The sequence below is a fragment of the Sinocyclocheilus grahami genome, unplaced genomic scaffold (assembly GCF_001515645.1).
Source record: "Sinocyclocheilus grahami isolate Dianchi unplaced genomic scaffold, SAMN03320097.WGS_v1.1 scaffold17.1, whole genome shotgun sequence".
Taxonomy (NCBI): Eukaryota; Metazoa; Chordata; class Actinopteri; order Cypriniformes; family Cyprinidae; genus Sinocyclocheilus; species Sinocyclocheilus grahami.
The window spans coordinates 3,800,179-3,819,537 of NW_015505196.1; the positions used below are offsets into that span (position 1 = coordinate 3,800,179).

At 39.0% G+C, this 19,359-nt stretch overlaps 1 protein-coding gene across 5 annotated transcripts in view; it reads right to left on the minus strand.

Moving 5' to 3' along the window:
• The window catches only part of htt (huntingtin), a 48,229-nt gene that overhangs the window by 7,401 nt on the left and 21,469 nt on the right, over positions 1-19,359 (minus strand). For all 5 annotated transcript variants that reach the window (XM_016232748.1, XM_016232743.1, XM_016232727.1 and 2 more), the window contains 28 exons: positions 18,854-19,002; positions 18,465-18,601; positions 18,254-18,370; positions 18,012-18,134; positions 17,083-17,333; positions 15,941-16,083; positions 15,593-15,803; positions 14,750-14,885; positions 13,944-14,123; positions 13,677-13,853; positions 11,609-11,685; positions 11,376-11,514; positions 11,163-11,285; positions 10,875-11,085; positions 9,346-9,491; positions 6,600-6,777; positions 6,414-6,497; positions 6,122-6,306; positions 5,906-6,032; positions 5,381-5,484; positions 5,141-5,295; positions 4,918-5,057; positions 4,738-4,820; positions 4,292-4,422; positions 4,080-4,212; positions 2,793-2,948; positions 2,514-2,704; positions 1,923-2,037 (listed from right to left, as the gene is read on the minus strand). In XM_016232748.1, the coding sequence (XP_016088234.1) occupies positions 1,923-2,037; positions 2,514-2,704; positions 2,793-2,948; positions 4,080-4,212; positions 4,292-4,422; positions 4,738-4,820; positions 4,918-5,057; positions 5,141-5,295; positions 5,381-5,484; positions 5,906-6,032; positions 6,122-6,306; positions 6,414-6,497; positions 6,600-6,777; positions 9,346-9,491; positions 10,875-11,085; positions 11,163-11,285; positions 11,376-11,514; positions 11,609-11,685; positions 13,677-13,853; positions 13,944-14,123; positions 14,750-14,885; positions 15,593-15,803; positions 15,941-16,083; positions 17,083-17,333; positions 18,012-18,134; positions 18,254-18,370; positions 18,465-18,601; positions 18,854-19,002 (4,102 nt within the window). The remainder of the gene's footprint in view (positions 1-1,922; positions 2,038-2,513; positions 2,705-2,792; positions 2,949-4,079; positions 4,213-4,291; positions 4,423-4,737; positions 4,821-4,917; positions 5,058-5,140; positions 5,296-5,380; positions 5,485-5,905; positions 6,033-6,121; positions 6,307-6,413; positions 6,498-6,599; positions 6,778-9,345; positions 9,492-10,874; positions 11,086-11,162; positions 11,286-11,375; positions 11,515-11,608; positions 11,686-13,676; positions 13,854-13,943; positions 14,124-14,749; positions 14,886-15,592; positions 15,804-15,940; positions 16,084-17,082; positions 17,334-18,011; positions 18,135-18,253; positions 18,371-18,464; positions 18,602-18,853; positions 19,003-19,359) is intronic.

Sequence of the window (19,359 nt, forward strand, 5' to 3'; positions counted from 1 at the left end):
ATAGAAAAAAATATTTAAAAAATGTAGCACAAGTTCTTTCTCTTTATATTTACGTTCGTTTTGAAAAACATTTTACCATACAACACCATTTCCAAGAAGAGTTTACATTTAAAATTTCACCCAAAAATGAAACTTTCAAATGAAACCAAACAGCTGCTGGTAGCCATTGACTTCCACAGCAGTTTGTTTTCCCTATTCTATCAAAGTCAATGGCTACCAGCTACCATACAGTTTGGTAACCAATATTCCTCAAAGTAACTTATTTTGTGTTCAGCAGAAGAAAGAAACTCACACAGGGTGAGTAAATGATGACAGAATTTTTGGGTGAACTATCCCTTTAATTAAACACTTGTGGTATGTTGTCACCATCAAGTAAAATCTAAAAATATACTTTACTTAAACCTTCATGTGAATACTTGTGAAAATAGATTAATTAATTAATCTGATTCATGCACAGCACTGTCCTCAAACGTCATGCTCCCGGAACTGCTTCCAGTGTACAACAGTGAGCGCAAGCTAGATTAAAGTGATTATTATGTTTTGAATATGGATATTTTTCTTACAAAAATGCATCGATTCGCTACAGAAGGTCTTTGTTCATCCCCCAGAGCTGTGTGAGACACTTTTTTGAAACACCCGCTGACTGCAATGATAGAGCTTGAAAGATCAAAGACAATTTTTTATATAACTCCGACTGGATTCGTCTGAAAGAAGAAAGTCATATACACCTAGGATGCCTCGGGGGTGAGTAAAACGCAGCCTAATTTTCATTTTTGGGTGAACTAACCCTTTAAACTTACACCTGAATTTTTTTGTTTTATTTAGTAACTTTCAGGAGGGTGTACTCATTTTTGCAACACAACATTTTATCACTTTGATAAGAAAATTTTATTTTCTTGAATAATTTTAACATGGTAACTGATCAAGCAGACTTGCTGGAATATTATATCTCTAAAAAACCATAACATGCCTGCTAAGCAAAGAGTAATTGCTGAATTTGTTAAGTTTCAGAGGGGGTGTACTCATTTATGCTGTGCACTGTGTATATATATATATATATATTAGGGCTGGGCAAGTTAACGCGTTATTACCGCGTTAACGCATTAATTAACGCCGACAATTATTTTATCGCGCATTAACGCAGTTTATTATTATTATTATTTTGAAGTCCGTTGCTCACGGGCTCTGAATAAAGTGGGGGAACTATGACGTCACTTTGTATGCGGCTGTTAGCATCGCACTGGTTCCCTCGACAAAAAACTAATGGAATTTTTCCATAGGCTTTTGGATTATCGCAAAAAATAAGATCCGTGTTCAACCATAGTTCATGAAGCTTACACGTTTTGTCCATCAAGACAATCTTCACAAAATAATATCACTTTTATGAATTTTGAAGCCTAAATAAAAGCGCCAGAACTTAAAAGCTAAATTTAGGCTATAAACGAACTACACCACCACGGTCGCTCGCCTTCAACGTCACCACCACCATGCTCCCGACAACTTTTTCAAACTTATTTTTAACATGTTCAGTGAAAAGGATTTACTCAGTATATGAATATTAATCCACGCTACATGAACCTTTTTATATTAACTGGAATAAATACAAAACTAGAGCCAAACTAAAACTGAAATGAGACATTAGTAATAAATAATATAGTGAATAAATGAAATAATCACAACTAAAAGACATATGAAAGCACGTATTTCTGTAAATTTCTAAATGAGGTGCATTAAAATCAATAAATCCTTGATTAATATGAATATTTTAATTAAAAAAGGTGTCTCCACGTATTATTCAATAACAACCTAGTGCATTTAATCTATTAAATGGCAACTTTTATTTTATTTTTTTTATATATAAACGCTGGCAGGGAAAGAGTTACTATATCAAAACTTTTTTCCAAAGTGTGGCCTCTACCCACCTGAATGATCCCGGCATTGAACTCGGACCCTACATCCAGGGGGTAGTTCTCCATCATGTAGAAGGCCACCGCACACATCACCAGCACATGCTGCTCGTTGTGTAGATTCACACATCTGAGAGACACACACCAACAGTGTTAGGTATAAACACACTCATCTATTTTCAGTGAGGCTATCTGATGCTAATTCTAGCCCTGGTCTTTAATGAGGGATCTCAGATCTCAGTAAGACACCATACATTACAGCTAATGAGGAGCTGATGACCATGCAGCGTGCAGTGTGAACCTATCATTGAGTCTCCCAGCATGCCACAGAGACTTTGGCATTAGCTTTGCCTGCATGGGGCATAGCCTCTTAAGAGAGATGCTAACAGTATGAAGTCTTTCATCCAATGCAGGATGCAAGCCGTTAACCTCTCATCCCATATTCTCTTAAATAAAACAGCAAATATTAAGAGTTAGTGTAACACTAATGATTGGTGTGGAATAGGGGTTAAAGCTCAAGGCTGGTAATAGGAAGATTGTTAATTCAATCCCAGTAAAGACAGACCGTAAAGTGTGTGTATGTATGCAGGTTGTAGTGTTACTCACTGTGCTATAGCTCGAAGGTTAGAGAGCAGGTATTCACTGACGGTAGGTATAAGCTGGCGTGCCGTATCGTCCAGTAGGTCGCACTCCAGCACGTACAGAATGCCGTGAAGAGCGCCAATTCGACTTGGCAGATGAGTGCTGCGCAAAGTGCTCTCCAACAGACGGCACACAGGCTCTGCGATGGCTTTATCCTGACACAAATACATTAGTCCAGACTGTTAAATAGCTGTAACTGCATTTATTTATATAGCTACAGCATCAGTGCATATATATGCTCACCATGCCAAGCACTGCGGCTGCTTTGCAGATAGCTGGCACGAGGTACTGGTTAAGAATCTCATCTTCTGGTGGATGGACCTTCTGCAGCTCGGTCAGAGTGGAGAACATCATATCAAACTGATTCCTCTCGGTAAAGAGATCAGACACTGCCAGCAGCTTGAAGACACAGAGAGACAAGGAAAGGAGTTGTGTTAACTGTATAGGAAGAGCAGAGGTAAGTGTACAGAAGAAAATTTGAATGTGTACGCTCTTAAACACAATGTTCAAACTCTCAGATGTTTATTTACTGTGCTGGGCAACAAATGTTAAAATATGTCTATTGAATCACTAAACAAACACAAGTATGACTAATATAGTCTGATTCATGAATAAATTATTCCTGTGACCCAGTTCTTATAAAGAATCACAACACAACTCACAATCTCAGGAGTTTATCAGTCTGAATCGGTCTTAATAAAATAAATGATGTACTTAATGAAACAGTGGATACTGAATTTACATCTGACTCTCATTTGAATTCTGTCTGATTTGAAATGAGGCAAGAACTGTTTTGTAAACTTTTGCCTTGTGAAATGCAAGAAATGATTACTGACTGATTAGTTCGACAACATGTTAGCAAAATATTTCACAAACATAATTCCAGTAAATTCCATCTTAATTTAAATAAAAATACTGAATCATGAATTCAATGTTTAAAACATTAAACACACAGTATGCAAGTTTCACCACTAGATGTCACTTCAAAATATGTTTTCAAAATAGCACTTTTTGTGTAAAATTCAAATTAATTATTTCATTGATTTTAAATGTTCATTTAGTAAAAAGTAAGTGGCACTACATCTAGATTTCTTTTAACAAGTGTTAATTTTTGGTTGGTGCCAATATCCTCGTGGGCAGCGTGCAACATATAGCGCTGTTGTGCTTTGGTCGTCCCAAATTAGAGTCCCGGCTCGCGGACCTTTCCCAATCCTGTCCCCCTCTCTCTCTCTCCCACTTCGCTTCCTGTCCATTTAATTTTCTATCCCAATAAAAGACAAAAACACTAAAAAATGTATCTAAAAAAAGTGTAAATTTTGCAGTTATTTTGCAACAATAGCTGTTCTATCCAGATCATGGCTGTTTCATTGTGGCCAAAACAGCCACCATTTTACTTTTTTTTGTGAACAAATGGGAAAATATCTATATATATTGATTATTATAAAAATTTGAAAAATATTGAGATGTAAATTTTTAGCTCTATCACCCAGCCCTACTATACAAAATAAAAAGGCTGATGAATGGACTCACCGATCTGACCACCTCACTGAGGAGCACAACAGGAGTCTTCCTGCTACTGGGGCTGCCGGGGAGGATCCACTGACTGTAGAGCTCCAGAAGGAACTGAGAGCAGGAATGGATGTCAACCCCAGCACGGTGCTTCCTGAACAGGATGACAAGAAAGACAATGAGGGTGTGAAGTCTGGAGGATGCTGTTCTGCTAGTAACTTTGCAAGTCTGACCTGGAGTTGATTGGTGATAATGGTGGTGACGCAGGCGCTGGAGCATCTGCTTCATCTTCCTCATCCTCACCCCATTCTTCCTCCCTCAGAGGGGTGATGTTATTTCCCAACCAAACGGAGTGAATTGACACCTGCAAAGTGTACAGGATTGATATTGTAAGTAATGATTTGCCTGAAGCCGAATACCATATTCGAAAAGGCAAGGATTATGGCTTTAAAATGAAAACAAAATCTACCGAATAATGGAAAAAATATTTGGCATACACTCCTTATGTTTGTTGGATAATAGGTAAGCTAAAAAAAATAGCGCAATATTATACATCAACCTCTAAAATTACTACACAACAGTGAATGTGTGAAGTGAATGAGTTTAAACTCTAAATAAAATGAGCATGAATCAAATATGATAATAAAATCAAGGTTTGTAGAGTAGTCCATTTACTAACTTGACTCAGTTTGTAGTCCATGTTGCCAATCTCCCTCTCCGTGTTAATCTGCAACAGGAGTTTCTCATGGCTGATGAGGGTGCCTGAATATTGCAGATACACACACACACGCAAAGGTCACGAATATGACAAGAGACTGTGCACATATAAAGCAAGAGGATCTTTCGGCTGACCACTGACCTGCCGTTGAGGATGATAAGGATGGCACGGGGTCCCAGGCCTGATAGGGGAAGTGTGTGGCGATGTTGTCTCTCTTTGACACCATGGCTTGAATCTCACGCTCAACCATACCTCTAACGACACTCAGCTTACGACCAAACCTGCAAAACACACACACGTAAAATGTATGATCCACATCTACACCTAGAGGCCTAACACATGAATGAAATAAATGCATACAAACCTGGTGTCCAGAGCTTTAAGGATTTTGTTGCGGGGTTGCTGTTCAGGGCAGCTGACGGCTGGATTTCCTGCTGTCGGCAGAGTCATGGCACTCAGCACCAGAGAGGTGATGGCCTGAACCGCCAGTACATTTATCTGAGTCCTCTCCATATCCTCCTTTGACACAAACAGACAAGTCTTATCTTTCACTCACAGTGTCCAAAACCTGGACGGGTGTTTTGGCAGACGTTAGATGATTTACCTCTTGCTGGGTTTCCTCTTCTTGGTCCATCGTGATTGGCTGAGTGACCAGCACTCCCAACAGAGTGGCCCACGTCTCCTCAAACTGTGTCCGACTGCTCCAGCCTGCAAGACCACATGAATGAAACAAACTGCTTAATAATCATTTATTATAAAAAGCACTACACGAGGTTTGCCTGACGTCAACAGAGTGACAGATTGTATGAAGCACATCTGTTAATATAGAATTCCTCGACCAACAGAAAACATTTATTTGAGTAAAAATTTAACAATGTAAATGTCTTCACTTGTGATCAATTTAATGAGTCCTTGCTGAATAAAAATATTTCTTAATACTGAAAAAAAATCTTACTGACCCCAAGCTTTTGAACGGCTGTGTGTATTCATACTTTTCAATTGTTAATTGGACAGAGCAGCTTACCTATTTATATATACTGTATATGATGTAATGAAGAAATCGAAGATTCTGTGAGATAACTCAAAATCGTATTTCAGAACCACTTTTAAAGAGACTAGTCTTTCATACCCAGAGTATTAATGCGGTAGAGGAACTCTCTGAAGACGTCTTTCTCCTGCAGAAACTCTACAGGGATCTCAGGCAATGCTGTGCCAAATTCTCCACTCGGCCTGGGGGACCAGCCCAGCTTCCAGACCTGTTAAATCAAACGCATCAATACTTTCATACACTTCTAAACACACATAAACACAATGAATGCATAAACACTCGATCACACTCTCTCACCAGTGGTGGGATTCGGGTGTAGCTGTTCACAATGGGCAGCCTGGCCAGGCTGATGATGACATTCCGTAGGGTAGGTGTAAGGAATGCTGGGATGTTCTTGTTTCTATGGTGACCCAGAGCCAGCACACTCTGCAGACCTTCAACCAACTCGGCCATGATCTCACAACACCGCCATTCAAGTTGTTCTAAAAAAAATAAAAAAATTTAAAATTAAAAAAAAAAGGCAAACGGTGAAATTAACACGTGTTGTGATCATCATGGATCAGTGTGTAACATGTATGTGTCAACTTACTATCTGCAGAGTCCAACTCGTCTTCTGCCTGCTCTAATGTTTTCCGCTCCGGCCTAAGAAGCTGGTCACCAGGACCAACAGCAACTACATAACACATCATAATCACAAAATGAATATACATTTTCAAATTGATAGCACTTATAAGGTTTCAGTAGGCTGTGTTTTCACGAGTTTTGTAACACACACCTGCGTGGATGAGGAGCTGTATACAGTGGATGATGGAGCAGGTGTGTGTAAGGTAGGTGTGAGAGGCAAAGTGTGTCCACACCACCGGCTGCTGGAGAGCCAGACACAAACATGACAGACTCATCTGCATGTCCACACTCAGAGGCAGCTGATCCTGCAGCAAACGCCAAACCACCACCTACAGAGATAGAAAGAGAAATATGAGCTGAGTGCCTTTTATTTATATAGAGCCCCATGATTTCTGCAATGCGGAAAACAGAATCACAGAATCCAGTGACATAAATTTAATGTATAACATCATGTAATTTGAGGTACCCTGCACCCTTAAAGGGATAGTTCACCCAAACTACCCCATGATTACTCACCCTCCAGCCATCCTAGGTGTATATGACTTTCTTCTTTCAGACAAATCCATAAAAAATGTCCTGGTTCTTCCAAGCAATGGCAGTGAATTAGGGGTCAAGATTTTGAAGCCCAAAAAAGTGTGTCCATTCATTATAAAAAGTACTCCATATGGCTCTGGGTGGTTAATAAAGGCCTTCTGAGCTTATACTATGCCTGCACTAAGCCACTCTCTCGTGAACACGTGTACAACAGTTAGAGGAATCTAGAGATTACCGTTTATAAAGTTTTAAATATGGATATTTTTCTTACAAACACATTGCTTCACTTCAGGAGGCCATTATTAATCCCTGGGAGCCATGTGGACTACTTTATGATGGATGGATGCACTTTTGTGGACTTAAAATATTCAACCCCCATTCACTGCCATTATAAAGCTTGGAAGAGTCAGGATATTTTTTAATATATAGCAGTCAGAGCTTCTAATAGCAGCTGCAGTGATGTGATGACTTTACCAATTGCCGAATGGCTCTTTTACTGAGAAAGCAGGACTGTTCCGCCAAACTGCACAATGCACTTTCTCCCATTCATAAGTAACAGGTGTGCACTGCCTTTGTATATCTAACTACTTTTCAGTGTTAGGGAGTAGCTAGCTACAAGTAGCGATGCTACTAACATAACTAAATTTTTCAGTAGCATGACGGTAGCTCAGCTACTTTTAAAACAGTGTAGCTTTTCCAGTAGCTAACTACTTTTTCCAGCAAGTAGCAGTGTAGCGCAACCAAAAGCTACATTCTGTTTTGCGTTCTGACGAGTCACAAGCCTGTAATGCACTGAAGCAGCACAGCATCATCTTCTGACTAGATTACAAACTAAATTTGTTCATTACCGCTATCTGTTGTGATACCACGCATCTCACGTCTTTACAGTCTGTCCACCGACAAGAGATCGTCAGATGATTTTACAAAGGATGTACAGGAGTGGATATTTTACATGAATCAACTGTCATTTATGAGAAACAAAAATTAAAATGCAGTCTACGTCGAAGACTTTAAGCACATACAGGAGGTGAATAATAGCCTTTTTTAAACTGATTAATTTTTCTGCTTTATTGCACTCTACAGTATATCAAATGTCTATTTTACAATGATGAACCGTCATAATATAATCTGTCCCCCCACAGTTTTGTAGTGAACACTAATCGAACAGAAAATAAAATCGCGATATAATAGTGTGCTTATCATTTGGCAAAGGATTCCACGCAAAGTGCAGTGTTCACGTGCGCAGCTGATGTTGATTGATGTCTCAGAGCAGCTCCATTCGAAGTCATTAAATATCGCCGTGAGTTTAACCTGCTTTTTTTACAACTCCTCCGTATCCAGTTTAAGTTGCATACATTTTGTTCTTGCGTTGATGTTACGTTTGTAGCAATTTTGCACTTTGACAGTCAGTTTGAGATAATATACCTATATTTTATTATTGTGTGTATCGGATAGTTTACTAAATCAAACGATTGGGACATGTTTTGTAATTGAAATGAAAAAGTGTCCCAATCAACCTTAATTCACCCTACTGTTTGAAATCATGATTGCATTACAATACATTGTTTTAAAAGTATTTTTACTCATAAATTCATTATAATTCTTCAATAACAATTATTTGCAATGTTAAATGTAAAAAAAAAACATTAAAATAATAATTTAAAAAAATTGTAGTTTCAATGTAGCTACCTACTTTTTGACTTAACTTGTAGCTTGTAGTGTAGCTAGCTACATTTTCAGAAGGGTAGCTTGAACGTAGCTTAACTACTTTAATTTAAAAAGGAAAGGACGTGATTTGTGGCCAAGTATTGTGACCCATACTTGAAATTTGTGCTCTGCATTTCACCCATTCAAGTGCACACACACAGCAGTGAGAAGTGAACAAACACACACACCCGGAGCAGTGGGCAGCCAGTGCTGTGGCGCCCGGGGATCAGTTGGGGGTTCGGTGCCTTGCTCAAGGGTCTCACCTCAGTCGTGGTATTGAAGGTGGAGAGAGCACTGTACATTCACTCCCCCCACCTACAATCCCTGCCGGACCTTAGACTAGAACCCGCGACCTTTAGGTTACAAGTCCGACTCTCTAACCATTAGGTAGTCGGGGGCAAGCTTGTTTATTTACAATTTACGAGTAGCTTGTAGCTGGTCAAGCTACAGTTTCAAAGTAGCTTCCCCAACACTGCTACATTTGTATTTTACTTACTGGCATTGTGATATCATGTAGGCCTGTATCTGTTTATATCAGCAATCGACCATTCTGCCTTCTAAGATGTCGGCATTAGCCATTAAACAATCCATATTGGTCAACCACTAGAATATTCCATATAAAATCATATTATTTGGATGGGATGCATCAGTCTTACCTCTATGGCGAGGGTACTGAAGGTGGTAATGAGAGTCTCTCTGTCTTTGGGAATGTGCAGTGAGGATGGCAGTTTGGACAGAGACAGCAGGTACTGACTCAACACGCCACACAGACTCAACACTGTCTGATAAAACCCAGGCTCACCTGCAACCACACACATACACACATTCAGTGACAGAGTGTGTTCATTACCACTTTATTATAATTTGCCACAAAGGATAATTCCTAAGTACTTACACCTACAAAAGTTCAGACACACCTACTCATTTGATTATTATTACTACTTTCACCATGTTGGAATAATAATAATAAAGTCATCAAAACAATGAGCTAACACAAACGTAAGGATGGGGATTTTGCAGTGACCACAGCAATGTTAAACAAAGTTTGCCTTTGCCTTGATTACAGTATTGTACACATTTGTATGTTGATCAGCGCCACCTAATGTAGAGGAGCAGATTTGGTTGTCATTTAGCTAAGCTAATAATGAATTAAAATGAATGTAAAATTATTATATTTTATTCAATTAATATTATATTCAATTTGATTAGGTTTCTAAATCATTAGTGTGAGCATTAAAGGGATAGTTCACCCAAAAATGAAAATTCTGTCATTAATTACTCACCCTCATGTCGTTCCAAACCTGTAAGACCTTCGTTCATCTTCGGAACACAAATTAAGATATTTTTGATTAAATCTGAGGGCTCTTTTACCCTCTGTAGACAGCAATGCAACTGAAATGTTCCCAGGTCCAGAAACGTAGCAAGGACATCGGTAAAATAGTCCATGTGACATCAGTGGCTCAACCTTAATTTTGCGAAGCTACGAGAATACTTTTTGTGCGCAAAGAAAACAATAACATAATTTATTCAACAATTCTTCTCCCCGAGTTACCGTCTTCCACCATTTTGGATACTTTCCAAAATGGTGGAAGACGCCCCGAGTTACCGTCTTCCACCATTTTGGAGAGTACCCAGTGAACGTAAAGTAGTAGACAACACGCGCACGCTGAACATAAACAACGCTGATTACGTTCAGTGGATACTTTCCAAAATGGTGGAAGACGGTAACTCGGGGAGAAGAATTGTTGAATAAATTATGTTATTGTTTTCTTTGTGGACAAACAGTATTCTCGTAGCTTCGCAAAATTAAAGTTGAGCCACTGGACTGTTTTACCGATGTCCTTGCTACGTTTCTGGACCTGGGAACATTTCAGTTGCATTGCTGTCTATGGAGGGGAAGAGAGCCCTCAGATTTGATCAAAAATATCTTAATTTGTGTTCCGAAGATGAACGAAGGTCTTACGGGTTCGGAACGACGTGAGCGTGAGTAATTAATGACAGAATTTAAATTTTTGGGTGAACTATCCACCCAAATTAACCAACATAAGAAAAAATTAATATTAGAATGTGTCAAAAAAAAAATTAACTGACAAAAAAAACCTTGAATTAACAAAACTAATATTTTTTTGTGCACGAGTAGGCATATTGTTTGGAGTAAATAAGCTTAATTCTGATTGTGACTCACTGTAGACTTGATTAAGCTTCTGCCAATAGTCTGCACATGTTTTGGAGGAGGGTAGGAAGGGTTGATGAGGGGAGGGGAGGAGCTCTACAACACCAGCCAATCGCTCGAAGGCCACCTGTTGAGCTGTGTCAAATAAAACCGTCCCATGATCCTTACACACCCTCTGTACTCCAACACTCAGACATGATGCCAGCAGACACAAGTTAAAGTCCTGCAAATACAATAGCACGACTTCAGTGTCTGTTTGCGTTATAAATTGAGAGATAGAAGCATTTATTTGTTCTTTACCTTGCAGGTCATGATTGCGTTTAGGTCAGATTGAGGAAGTTTTGTCAGCAGCTCTGTAGTTTCATATAGAGCTCCTTCACCTCTCAAACAACACTGAGATTTCACCAGAGCAACATACCACTCCTGTAATACACACACAATAGCAATGATGTTATGTTTTTGCCAAGAAGTTTTCAGCTATTTTCACCTAGAAACCATCACTGTATGTCATACTTTATTGGGTTCCACATTTTCAGGGGGAGGGGGCGAGTCCCCATCCAGTGGGTGTGAGGTAATGGGGGTGGCAGGGCTTGTGGTATCTTCAGCAATAGTGGCTCTGAACCTGTCCAGCAGGGAGTAGAACCGCTGATGCCTGACATAAGGGGGAAAAAAAGGATATTTTAAAAATCAGGGTTGGGAGATCTTATCAACAGTGACAAAACAAGTAGACTGATGATGTGCCTCACCTTTGCGCAAGGCCACTGGTCTGCAGGTACTGCTGAATCCTGTCCAGCTCCTCCAGTGGCAGCTGAGCAATACTATTCTACAGTAGGAGGAGAAAACATGACCCTCAATAATCATTTACTGCAGTTGATCTCAACCAGGGTTCCAGGGCCCACTAGGGGGCCTCAGCACACTTCCAAAGGGGCTGAACGATGGCTTAATCTGATATAAAATAAGCTAAAACACAACATTTTATTTCTTATTTTAATTTGCTTTTCTCAACAACATTTATTTCTATTTAAGAACCATGATTCTCAGGGCCTTGGAAATCCTGGATATATGAGGGAGGTTCAAAAGTGAGATTTCTACACCTGAATAAGTCATGGAAATCAATAATATATTAATAAGAAGTCAATGTTAAGAAGAAATTCTTAACTCTTTCCCTGCCAGCGTTTTTGAAAAAAGTTGCCAGCCACCGCCAGGGTTTTTGCCGATTTTCACTAAAATTTCATGGCCCCCAGAATATTTTGCTATATGAATATCTGAACATGCAATACATCAAAATAAAGATCAGACTCTCTACTTTCAAACAAACAAACAAAAAAGCTTCAAGCATTGTTTTTTTTTTTTATCAACACTTGAATGTAGGTAGGTTTCTTTAAAAAAAAGCAACATTTTCAGCAAAAAGCTGAGAAAATCGCATTTTTATCAAATACTATATCTGTATCATATTGAGTAATATTATCAAAGCAAAGATGCAGTAGTTAGCTTCCATCAGTACTCGCAAAGCTTGCACAGGCCTTTACCACTTTCTGGATTGACATTTCACTCTGTAACATTAGGCAGTTTTCATTTATATGCGGTTAGTGTTGATGATTGCATTATTTTTCATATGCATATGCTTACATATGAGATTGCTCGTTTCTGCGTCTTCCTGGTCTGTGTTTTTGATCGGCACTTTCTAGACTCATTCAGGAGATGCGTAATAGCGCCCCCTAGCGCAGCGGTTCCCAATTCCAGTCCTCACGCCTCGCACACTTTAATGCCCTTTGAATGGAACATATACACTCGTTTCGAACTGGAATCATGGCGGAACATCCTGTGATGTCCACTTCGCAGGGCACTTACGGTCGAATAGAACAAACGTCGTACGTGATAAGAGATACATACGAAATATGCAGGGGGGGGGGCACGAGGACTGGGATTGGGAAATGTTGCCCTAGTGTATAACAGTGAAAACACGGAAACCCAGAAAATTTCGTGTTTGGCAGGGAAGCGTTGACTCATGGATAACGGAAAATTCTGTGTTTGGCTGGGAAAGAGTTAACAGATTTTTTTCTACTTATATTAGTCTCTAAAATATTTTAGCAGGTAGAAATTGTTATTTGTAAATAAAAAAAAATAAAGGTCATGTAAAAGGCATGTCAATGTATTGGTAATAAAAATAAAACACTGAAGAACATTCAGTTATTGAATCTTATTTTTTTTTATATTTACTTTATCTAAAAATATTTTTAAACAAATTAATATACTTATATTATTACAAATATAATGTATAATATTTATCTAAATATTTAATTAAATTAATTCAAACTGCCTTTCTTTGTTTCTGTCAATAATAACAGTAGCCTTGTTATTACAGCAGAAGTGCCGCCTTTAAATATCGTCTTTGACAACATGGGACCTCTGAGTCAGAAAGGGTGAGAATAGTTGATTTTGTGGTTTTTGACTGCAAGTGAGACATACGAATAAATAAATATTGAAGAAAAATTTGAAGAAATATATTTAGAAAATGACTGTAAAGCCACTGGCTGCTAAAAATAATTATTTAGAGGCCAAATATTACAGAATTGCTATATATGGATTGGTGGTTAAGTCGCCCGTCCTCACAACTATTACAGTGGTGGAAGATCCCCAGGAAGATCTCTTTAATTTGAACTATATTTGAATTTTTTGTAGTAGTAGTATTTTAATTGTCTTTTATTTGCAATAATTTTAGTTTTATTCAATTATACTCTTATTACACCAAAATGGCACCCACAGTGAAATTAGCTGGTAGTGAGTGTGTGTGCGTGTGTGTCTGTGTTTTACCTGCAGGGTCTCAGCAAGCAGCATCTCCACACGTCTGCAGGCGAGTGTGTCCACCATGCGAGCCAGCACACGGAACGGCGTGTTGAGAAGCTTGTCCACATATAGCATGAGCAGAGCCCCAGACTGACTTAGATGAATGCCTTCTAGACACTGCAGGGTCTTCTTCAGCATTACCGGCTGGAGATTTACACATTTAATACGCAAGTTACAGAAAAGATCATCACAGCATGAACTCAAAGAAGATGCAGTGTATATGTATATACATACAGTAGAAAGGTTGTCACAGCGTGATTGTATAGCCTGTATGAAGAGTCCGCTGGCTGCAGAATTTCGGTGCACAGCACTGATGAGATCCTGCACTGGAGGCTCATGGGAAAGACTGATCAGATCGCTCACATGATTCACTGTCAGCCACGTCAGATGCTCAGAATCATGTAGGTTTTGACACTGAGACAGGGAGGAGAAAAAACAAAGATCAATTATTATTATTTTTTTTTGTAAAGTGCAATGTATAATATATTTTATTAGAAATATGATGAATAACTATGTTTGTTGACTTATTTTAATATATTTTTCTTTTTCATTGGTACTTATATGTGCTGAACTGTCATTTTCTTAATGTATTTTACAAAAATTGCCTTTTGCGTATGTGTAAATGTTTCTTATGGCTCTTATGTCGGGGATAGGGCGGGTGTTCTTTGGTTGGTGTTTGGTTACTGGTACAGTACATGTGTGATACATTTTTCTTCTTAATGTTTGGAAACAATAAAAAGTATCTAAACAGTAATTGCTTGATCCAATTTTTTTGTTTTCATAATTGTTGGAAGAAAAATCTTAATTGAAAATAAAATCTGATTAATCACACAAAAAAAGAAAGAAAAAAGAAGTATGACGAATGGTAAGCTTGGCAAACAGAGGTCAGTTATCAACCGACTTTAAGAGATTTTTTTTTTAATTATCAGAATCAGAAAAAATATATATTCTTAAGTGATATGGAAGTTAGGGTAGATAAAATAAACCTCAAGCTCATGACACTGCTTTAAAAAGGGCACACATTGCTTAAGAAATCTCACCACATAGTCACAGAAGAGGATAAGGGCTCCTCGTCGGACGATCTCTCTGTTACACATAGCCAGCTTCCCCTCAGGCTTCTCGTCCTCTCCAGATGAGTGCGGGCTCAGCAGCTTAGTGCTAGACAGACTGTGCCTCCTGATGGAATGATAAAGGAAAAACAAGTTGCTTAAAGGAAAAGTAAACTATTTCAAAAAACAACAACATATCTACCACAGGCTCTTACCTCTTACAAAGAGCAATTTCAAGCTTCACTTAACCAACATATAACTGTAATAACTCACAACCCATGGAAGGACAATTTGTTTTTGCCCTTACAAACAGCAATTTATTCAAAAAATTACCAAAAAATTAGCTTAGCCTGGTTTTAGCAGTTGGATGAGGCTTAGGCCCCGTCCACACGAACGCAGTTATTTTTAAAACCGCCGCTTTTTCTACGCGGTTTGGCCGTTCGTCCAGACGCAAACGCAGCACCAGGTCACTGAAACTGAACATTTTTGAAAACGCCTGCCAGGGTGAAGATTTTCATGTTATCGTGTAGACAGCGAAACCGGAGTTTTTGGCTTGTGACGTCGGAGCCTGCGCTGTTATTAGCTACCTACTGGAAACTTTTTCAGGCTTCTGATTGGCCAACATGGCTTTACGGTTGAGATTATATCGCCACCTATTGGTTTGGCATGTTCTTGACAGTGCTTCATAGCATGTGATTGCGTTTTCATGTGGACGGAGATTTTTTTTTAAATGGAAGAAGGAAAAACTGTGTTTATAAAAATACGCTTGTACGTGTGGACATGGCCTCCATTTTAAACAGCCTTTCTCATTAGGCTGCTAACACGTAGTCTGACCTGGGTGTCTGATGCACCTCGGACCACCAGGTGTAGTTGGTGTAGTCGATGATGAGAAGGACCTGACACCAGAGCAGGACCAGAGACGGGTGTGTAGTGATGAGCTGGAGCACCAGGCTGTTCAAACCCTCCAAGGTATAAAAACTACCCCCTTCACCTCCCTCTGCCTTCAGAAGCCTGCTGCCCGCTGTCGTGATCCGCCGGAACATTCCTGGAAAGTTTAAGGGAAATGGAAATTTACTGAGAACATTGAGTCTGTTGAACTTGTAAAGGGCCTGTGTTTGGTTCTTACGCCCTGACATGTGACTGTATATGAGTTGAGACATGTGAGATGTGGGCCCTGCCTACCTGATTTGAAGACGTGGATCAAACACATGAGCAGTGTGCCCAGCTGCTGACAGTAGAATGTGTGCTGGTGCTCACTCATCTCAACTTTCACTTGCTTAGTGGCGATATCATCCAGCAACACCCCCACTAACTGCAATAAGAACCTAACAAACAAAAAGAGATTAATAATTGTATTTATTAAGAACTGTGGCAACGTCTCCAAGATGCTTCAAGAGACCAACCTGCAAAGCTACGTGAAAAACTATGCGCAAGTTCACAAAAGCTGCTTTAAACGCAAAGGATGGTCACACCAAATGTTGATTTGATTTAGTTAATAGATAAAGAAAATCTATTTATGACTCATTTTACAGCATTTTTACACAAGAGCCTAAAACCTTTCACAGTACTGTAGCTTTGCAGGTAGGTTTCTTGAAGCATCTTGGAGAAGTTGCCACAGTTCTTCTGGATTTAGTCTGTCTCAGTTTGTTCTGTTTCTTCATGTTATTCCAGACAGACTGGATGATGATGAGGAGATCAGATCTCTGTGTGGAGCACTGGCTGTTGTCTAAAATCTAAACTAAAATCACACTGGATTATTACAATTAAAGGGGTCATATGTTTTGTGTATTTGGTGTAATGCAATGTGTTTATGCGGTTTAAGGTTCAAAAAACACATTATTTTCCACATACTGTACATTATTGTTTCTTCTCTATGCCCCGCCTTTCTGAAACGCGTCGATTTTTACAAAGCTCATCGGTCTGAAAGGGGGGCGTGTTAAAATGAGCCGTTTTAGGTAGGTAGGCGTGGTTGACTTAACTTTTATAAAGAATATCTCTTTGGATTTGAGCCTTTAGTCTTTGCAACTTTACAGATCTTCTTTATGCACTAAGAGCTTGTAACACTCCAAAGAGAAAGGAAAAATTTAAATCGCATCATATGACCCCTTTAATGGCAAAATGAATGTTTGAAAATGTAAACTGATATTTCCTACTGACACACTACAGCAAAAGATAGAAATAACTGACTTAAAACCATTTTTTAGCTGGTGAAAATACTAGTGTTCTAATAATTTTGGCCACCACTGTAATTTATTTTATTACTTGAAAATTTAGCATTCATTTTTCCACACTGACTGACTTTATTTCCAATGACCAGCACTTACCTAGCAAAAGTTTCCTCAGGAGGGACGCTTTGCGGATCCCCATTGACGTCTTCTATGGTGGGCGGCGGAGCTTCAGGAGGGGATGGGTCATCGTCACGCAGTCGACGGATGGTGGGACAGGAGAGGAGATACGGCGACAATGAAAGCTCCTGAATACGAGACAGAATGATGTCCTCTGTGGATTGTGAGATGAGGACACGCAGAATGGCAAGAATTCCAGAAACCCACAACTGCACCGTACCCACTGATGCCTACAGAAGAAAACAGGAAAACAATGAGCCAACTAATAGGATGAAGGTGAGCTTGCACTCAGTTAGACCCATTGCCACAGGAGTATAAAATCAAGCACCTAGCCTTGCAGTCTGTATTTATAAAAATGGGTTGTTCTGAAGAGCTCTAGAAAGTTAACTAACTAGAAAGTTAGATTTCTAGATACTGCTACATACTCCACATTAACGGTAAGTGGTATTATTGAAAACTGGAAGCGTTTAGGAACAGCGGCAACTCAGCCACAAAGCAGATAACCACATAAAGTCACAGAGTGGGATCACAGATTGCAGACGAGCATGCTGCATAAAAGTTGCCAAAGCTCTACTGAATCCATAGCTAAAGAGATCCAAACTGGCATTAATATCAGCACAAAAAATCTTCATGGAATGGGCTAGCTGCATGCAAGCCTCACATCGCCAAGTACAATGCCAAGCATCGGATGGAGTGGAGTAAAACACACCGCCACTGGACTCTGGAAACCTGTTCTATAAAGTGACAAATCACACTTCTCTATTTGGCAACCATTATGAGCGAAATTTCGCTCATATGACCACAACTTCACATGATTTTTGACAGCCTCTCTTCATCCTATTCACCTAATAATAATATCTACTGCATGTGGAAAATAATCTATGCAATGTGTGACTGAAGGTTCTCACTAGTGTAGAAGGTGTGATGAACATGCTCTTCAGTAGCATATCCACAGGCCGCAGAGAGGATGGAGCCACTGTCTCAAACAGTGTGTTTAACATGCCCAATGCCTCATGGGAGTCCAGGTGCATCTGTCAAGCACACAGATACAAATCTGTCAAGCACACTTATTTTAAAAAAAGTTTATTCGATTTTATTCTGAATTTGAGATGAAACACTTATAAAGGAAGTTGATTAGACAGAGACGCACTTGCTGTTTGCTGATCATTGGCAGTATGATGTCAGCAATCTGCCGTGAAAGCCTCTTCCATTTATCTTCATTCTCTTTATGGCACTGCTGTAGGACTAGAATAAACATCTCCAGCACCTACACACACAAACATCCAGTATTTTACAAGTAAATCCATGAATGCAATTAAAAGTACAACGTTTTTCCAAACTAACACAGAGACCAGTGTTACCTGATGGTGTTGTATGAGGCGTAGCAGCATGGACACCACCACTTCCTTCTGCGTGTCCAGCTCCTTCCCTGCATCTGCTTTATTGGAGCCACGCAGCACAAAGAGGTCATGTACTATAGGCTGCAGTGCAGGGATTGCTGGGAAATAAAGAGAAGCATAAGAATGAACAATGAACTTTTTTAAATGATTACATTAAATGATTAATATATATGTAATATTATGTGACATTTTAAAGCCAATACGCAAATATTTCCCTTTTTATTTTTGTTTAATTTAGACTGTTTATTTGGTATAAGTAAATTATAAATGGTGTTTTAAGTTTCACAGTCGTTACTTATTCTGCTCAAGGATGTGAATATACAGCATATTCGTATTGTGATTCTACACACCGTGTGTTACTGCCTTCCTGTCGCTGGCCATGATGCCATCACACAGCTGAATGATCTTTGGGATGCTGATGATCTGTTTGGAGTGGTAGCGCTCATAGGACAGCAGAACCAGGAAAAAGAAAATGTTGGGCACAATCTCTTCAGAGTCCCTACACAGAAAAAAATTAATCAGTTTAGTGCAAACTAGTAATATTATCACCATCTATATATCTGAGCATGTGCATCTGAGTGTACACTACTGTTCAAAAGTTTGGGGTTGGTAAGATTTTTTTAAATAATACATTTATTAAGCAAGGATGAAATAATTAAAAGTTACAGTACAAATATAGATAGATAGATAGATAGATAGATAGATAGATAGATAGATAGATAGATAGATAGATAGATAGATAGATAGATAGATATATAGATATATAGATAGATAGATATATAGATAGATAGATAGATAGATATATAGATAGATAGATAGATAGATATATAGATATACACAAATGTTGTTCTTTTCC